Below are 6000 nucleotides of genomic sequence, written 5' to 3'. Positions count from 1 at the left end.
CCTTTGCAAATAACCACAGCTGAAGGCTGTCTAGCAGACCAGAATGACCACTGCTCAGAACAGCAGCTGCCTTGGTGTTCCAAGCAGTATTTGCAATCACATGCATGTTCACTAAGAAGGAAGGTTGACTATAACACTAGAGGTACACGCATTATGTCATGAGACATGACACAAAGCTGCAGATGTCCTAAAAGGCTTACATTAAGAATCACAAATGCTGCTTCTTTCAAACCAGTTCAAACAGCAAGCCATGATGCATTCCATGTAAAGCAAACAATGACTGCAAGTTAAGAGCTCTTTAATTACAGAAAAATAGGTCTTTAATTTCATATCAGTTATCATTTTAGACAAGCAATTTCAGTATGATAGTCCATGAAAAACAAATGCATATGCTATGGAAGTTAAGAGCTCTCAGTGAAGTCACCATAACATAGAAAGTTGTAGTTGAACAAAGCTTCCTATCTGGTTGAACTTCAGCAACCATCATTGCACACAGTTAAGTTCCTTTAAAAGGTTTCGTTTAAAATTAGAGTTCCTTTAAACAGCTGGAGGGAAAGGCACTTAGTATTGCAGTTTCCAGAACATGATTTGTTTGTCTTCCCCTCCTGTAATAACACTGTTGCACTGTTCATTCATCCACATGGATGTTACAGCACCTGGGAAAAAAACCCAAACAACAAACAAGTAAATCCAAATGCAAATAGGTGTGATACTCAAGAAGACAGAATAGATCTTCTTAAGAGAGTTGATCTTTGTCTGGTCATTAGTCTGGATTACACTAACACCATATATGCTAAGAAGAATTTTAGTAGGCATCTAGGTGGCTGTTCCTATTCACAGTAATGATCTCACACTCCATTGCCTCAGCTGACTTTGTGTACTAGAGAGACAACATCAGCTGCAGTGAGGAATGCAGGGGGCACACTAGGAAAAGAATTCCTGGTGAAAGTGAGCTTTTTCGGTCTGCCATTAGGACTTCTCATGTTAGAAGTGTATTCACATCTTGTACCATATGCCTAGAAGCCCACTTTCAAAGATTCCCCAGCTACAGAATGATCTCTACACAGGTCAAGTTCCAGAGTACAAGCTTACAGTGGGGAAGTTTGAAACAACTGTTCTTAGTCAAATAGCCTTAAAAACCAAACAAAATAAAAGTGAGAAATTTTTGTCCTTCAAACAGCTAATGGTTGCTAATGTAGTAAGACTACACAGACACATTTAATCAGCCTAGAAATCCCCATCTAAAACTATTTCTCTAGTGAACTTTACTTAATTTGTTGTTAGACTCAGTCTGGATAGACTGTGACAAAAGATACAGTACAGTCTATACTTTGCTTTGACGGCTATGAGGTAGAAAAATGTTGAATTTGAGATGTGTGAATTAGAAAAACTGAAAGTAATTTCCCTCTTGCCAGTATTGTAAACAGCAATATTCCTCCACTGTTATTAGATTTTCTAGGAGGCTCATATGGACCTCTTTTAGTTCTGGTGTTCCAAGTAACCCTAACATCAGGAACAGCCCGCTGGCTGAGCAGATGGCTCTCAAAATCTTTCAATTATTATTCAGTTAATATTTGATTAACAGAGCTGAAAAACAGGAATCTTCCATTAATTTTGAGAATAAGAATAGTTCAGGCATACCTGTATGTCCTTTGATTCTTTCAGTAACTTTTCCTCCAAGAAGGTCCCAAATCAGTAATTCACCAGACTGAGCTCCCGATAAGATGGTGTTTCCATCCCATTTGAAGCATCTGCAAGTCATTCTGAAATCAGTTCATTTTCAAGCTTTTGTATAATGAGAGCCAAACATTTCCAAACTAAGTCAAAAAAGAATTGAAAATAGAGGTACAAAATCAAAGGATACTCTACCCTTTAAAAGTCTTTCTGGAAACATTATTCCCAAATTATTTTAAAGTGTCATGACCCGAACTTGCTTCTCTGACTGCCCTAGATCCAGCCAGACCTTCTCCCCACCGAAGGATGAAACATATTTCCATAACAGAAGACCCAGTCAGCTACATATATGTATGATATCCCAGTACTCTCATGAGCCACCACTTTCACTTCTGTCACTTCATATTCCTGAAACACTCACTTGAACTGCAAAGATGACTTTCCAGTAAATAACTAATGAAAATATATATGTGCATAGGATAGACCATAAATAACTGTATGCTTTTCAGTTTGGCTGTTACATTTAAAGACTGATCATTTTTTTTCACAAACTTCCTTAAGATTGTTGAAATAAAAAGGAAAAATTAAAAAAATAAATCAGTATTAGTGACAGATATGATTTAAATAAGAGAACTGTCTCCTTGCTAGACATGTCCATAGCTCAGCTGCTATAAGAGCTGGTTAGCTATAGCTGTCATCATTTTTTATGGACCTTAATGTTATTGTTGAAAAAAAAACCCAAAATAGTTATTTACTTAGATATTTGTTTGTTTTTTTTCCCAGTTTTAAAAGCTTCATCCTAATGCACACAACATGCTAGAATGTCAGACTTTGTACTCTAAAAAGTAATCCACTAAAACAAAGTTCCTGGCATTAGTGCTCTTTCCACTCTGCTATCACCATCTCCACAGTTAACGAAGTTGGCTTTGCAGCTTTGTCACATGCATGTTTTCAGCATTACCTCTGTGGCTCATCAGTAGTTACAGAAGATATAAGCATTCCAGTTTGTACATCTATTACTTTAAAACAAGAGTCCTCTCCTGTGCTGAGTAGATGTCTGCTGTCTGTACAAAAGAAAGCAAACAAACCAAAAAAAGCATGTTTAGATAACTGCTTGTTACTAAAGCAGTCATGTGATACAGCATGTTGGATGTGACATTGCCTGACCTACTTGCCTCTAAATAATTTACTGCAAATTAAGTCTCCAAGCAAGCAATGATAAACAAGATTGGTTTAGAGTCTAGACCACTGGTCTAGAGCCTAGCACAGCCTTGTGTACGATTATATTGTTTATAATGGAGATGTGTGGCAATCCAAAACATCTCACCATCCCGCTTAAAGTAGTGATTCCAGTAACATGGGTATGTTGCGTGGTATCAGGAATAAGATTCCCTTAGAAATTGCCAAAGGTGCGTATTAAAATCCGAAATCCAACGTACCAGGACTAAAAGCAGCATCAAATACAGTCCCAGAATGACATGGCAACTGGTGTAACACTGTTGCTGTAGTAACATCCCAAACACTAATGGTACCGTCTTTGGTTCCAGATGCCAGTATAGTATTTGCAGCATTAAGGTCGATTGTATTTACCTAGAAAGTTAAACATTCCATGATTTTCCTATTCTTTCGTGTCAGCCATCTTGAGACAGGTTTTAAACATACACAGAACCAAGCCCATCATCTGTAAGATGATATTTTATTTACAAAAAGCTTTTAATTTAATTCTGCAACATTCTAAATTAGGTACAACTATGAAAAATCCAGACCATAAAAAGTAAAAAATAGGTTGTTTTGATGATATCTTAAAATGCTTGTGGTTTGCAGAATCAGAAATGCTAGGTGACATTTCAGATTACTTTTAGTTCCCATATTGTCCATTTAAATGTAAGACTTTACCCTTAAGGGTAAAATTCTTTACTTTTAAAAAACTTCCTACCCATCAGTTCTTTCCAATTCTCTTCAGTACAGTTCTTAAATGTTACCAGAACTGTTTCAGTATTTGCCTACGTTGTGACCTGTTAAAAAAACTATTAAGAAGGTTTAGAACACAGTAATTCTAAATATCTTACTAGATTGATGTTAGAGGCTATAAACAAAGTGTGCAGTTACACATTTATGATTCACTGCACACGATATGTATTTATAGTGAAATTCACTAAGATATTTTATAGTATGGTAAACAACTCAAAGGAATTTTTTCGTTTGCTTGCCTTACATTAAGGGGCAATCAAAATATCTGAAAAAGATCAGTCTGCTTCCAAAACCAAAAAAGCAAACAAACAAACAAAAAAACCCCAAACCTCCCTGCCCCCATAGGGACATACAAGCTGAGCAAGGCAAATTAAGAAATCTCTGTTTATACAAAGGAATTTAAACCTCTGTTGCTTCAATCCCCCGAAGAGGACCTTTCAACTCAGGAAGCAGGGGACACTGGTACAGGACACATCAGACAAAGAAAACCCCAAAATGAAACAAAAAGCCCCTATACCTATTTCCCAAAACATGCCTTCTTAGCCCCCTAACCCAATCCTTGTGCTTTACCACTAGATCATGATTTTGATTTTAAATGAGCAGTTAATTTTCTTATTCCAAGTTAGAATATCAACATACTTACACTAACATCATGCTCTAACTCTGCAAGCAGTTCAAAGTGGTGTTTTTTATTGCTCAAGGTCACTCCAGGAACACAATGCCACACCTACAACACAGATAGTCAGGTTTGCTCAAGGAAGCATTAGTGTAACCCCTGATGAGTTTCCTCTGAACTCTCAGGATACAAGGAGGACTTGTGCTCACTGTGGGCCTTGCCTACGTGGCAGAACACAACAACAAATGACACCTGAACTCATTTACCCTAAGCAGAGCCACATACTAAACATGAGTGTGCTGATTCCAGATAGCCTACAGGAGCCCTCCTGTGCACGGGTATATCACTGCACTGAATGTGTACTTATCAAAAAGCCACACACAAGGCTTTGGAAAATTCTTTTCTGTCTCTAATTCCAAATTATCTTTCCACCTAATTGTAGGCATGCTCTTTAGATTATCAAGTCTCTGGTCCCCTTAGCTGAAGAACATAAACTACAAAACTATTAAACATTTTGGAAGCCTATTCCACTCAGGAGAAAGAATCACCAGTCAAAGTCAGAAAATATTCCCGTTCCTCCAACAAATACAGTTTGCCTTCAAAATCCCCCTGTCTACAGTAAGTTAGAATGAACAGATTTTCTTGAAAAGTAGCACTTAGCTTTGAAACAGTTGAGATAAAACTAAATGAAGAAGATATTCTACAAATAAACTTACTGTGATACTAGCTAAGTTATTATTCTAGTACAGCAGGTATATCCACCCCAAAGCATTTGGCTGGCTGCATTTTATAAAGTGCTAGCTATAAATAGTTATGGAAGTGTAACAAACCCATCTACAAACCTTCACAGTGGAATCCCAAGATGCAGAATATAAACGCCCATCACACCAACGGATCTTACTGACTGCATCATCATGTCCCATTAGGATGTCTTGCTGTCTTCCAAAGGCAACTGAATAAAAATATCTAACAGGAAAAGGTTATAAAATCATTCCCACCTTCATAAAACTTTTTTTTTTTCCCTAAGTAAAGTAACTTTGCTTCTGTAGTTTCTAACAGAAAGCTAGTGGGAAAAAAATAGAAGACACTGTGTTTTAACAATGAATTTCTATATCATTATCTAAACCCACAAACATAACAACCAAGACACTCCATGCAATTCAATAAGGTCAGTAGGAAGTAAATACACACATATGATTGTCCCATGAAGAACTTATGACAGTAGTATCTCCTGGTAAGATTAGACAAGATGACAAAGCCTGTAAGGAAAAGAAAGAAGTAGTGTTCAGTTTCTTACCCCAAATACAAAAGAAGTGCACGAACATGCTTTTGGAGAATAAGAAGTATTTTAATCTTCTATAAACATAGCATGCAAGTGTTATATGAACACTAATCAAGAAAAACCCTGGACTTTGGACACTGAACAGCAAGAATATTTAATTTCTGCTAAATAAATGTAGCACTGAAGTTCAGAAATACACGCAGAACTGATGGATCTTCTTTTCAAATGCTGGTGTTTCGAGGACATGGTATGTAATTCCTCATTCAGGAGAAATTGGGTCAGCTCTTCATCTTGTAAGCTGCTGTCAATTCTAGATGCAAACAACTGACAGAAACCAAAAATGAAGGTTTCTTTTGATGTTTGCTGTCCTTCACAGTGACTTATCAGCCCAGCTCTTTCAACAAACAAACGTAACTACCTAATTCCTAATACTCTCAAAAAGAAACATTATTTACAG

General features: G+C 36.9%; 1 protein-coding gene across 1 annotated transcript in view; it reads right to left on the bottom strand.

Annotated features, from left to right (window-relative positions):
• Positions 1-281: 281 nt before the first annotated feature.
• NSMAF (neutral sphingomyelinase activation associated factor) overlaps positions 282-6000 on the bottom strand; it is a 73329-nt gene continuing 67610 nt past the window's right edge. The window contains exons 26-32 of the mRNA XM_029959373.1: positions 5453-5520; positions 5104-5227; positions 4289-4372; positions 3114-3264; positions 2636-2738; positions 1642-1751; positions 282-656 (exon numbers count right to left, since the gene is read on the bottom strand). Of these exons, the coding sequence (XP_029815233.1) occupies positions 562-656; positions 1642-1751; positions 2636-2738; positions 3114-3264; positions 4289-4372; positions 5104-5227; positions 5453-5520 (735 nt within the window). The 3' untranslated portion in view covers positions 282-561. The remainder of the gene's footprint in view (positions 657-1641; positions 1752-2635; positions 2739-3113; positions 3265-4288; positions 4373-5103; positions 5228-5452; positions 5521-6000) is intronic.

Source organism: Manacus vitellinus, unplaced genomic scaffold (assembly GCF_001715985.3).
Source record: "Manacus vitellinus isolate BGI_N305 unplaced genomic scaffold, ASM171598v3 scaffold_1_pilon, whole genome shotgun sequence".
Lineage (NCBI taxonomy): Eukaryota > Metazoa > Chordata > Aves > Passeriformes > Pipridae > Manacus > Manacus vitellinus.
Note: the sequence above shows the minus strand (reverse complement) of the source record. Positions and strands in the feature narration are given on the sequence as shown.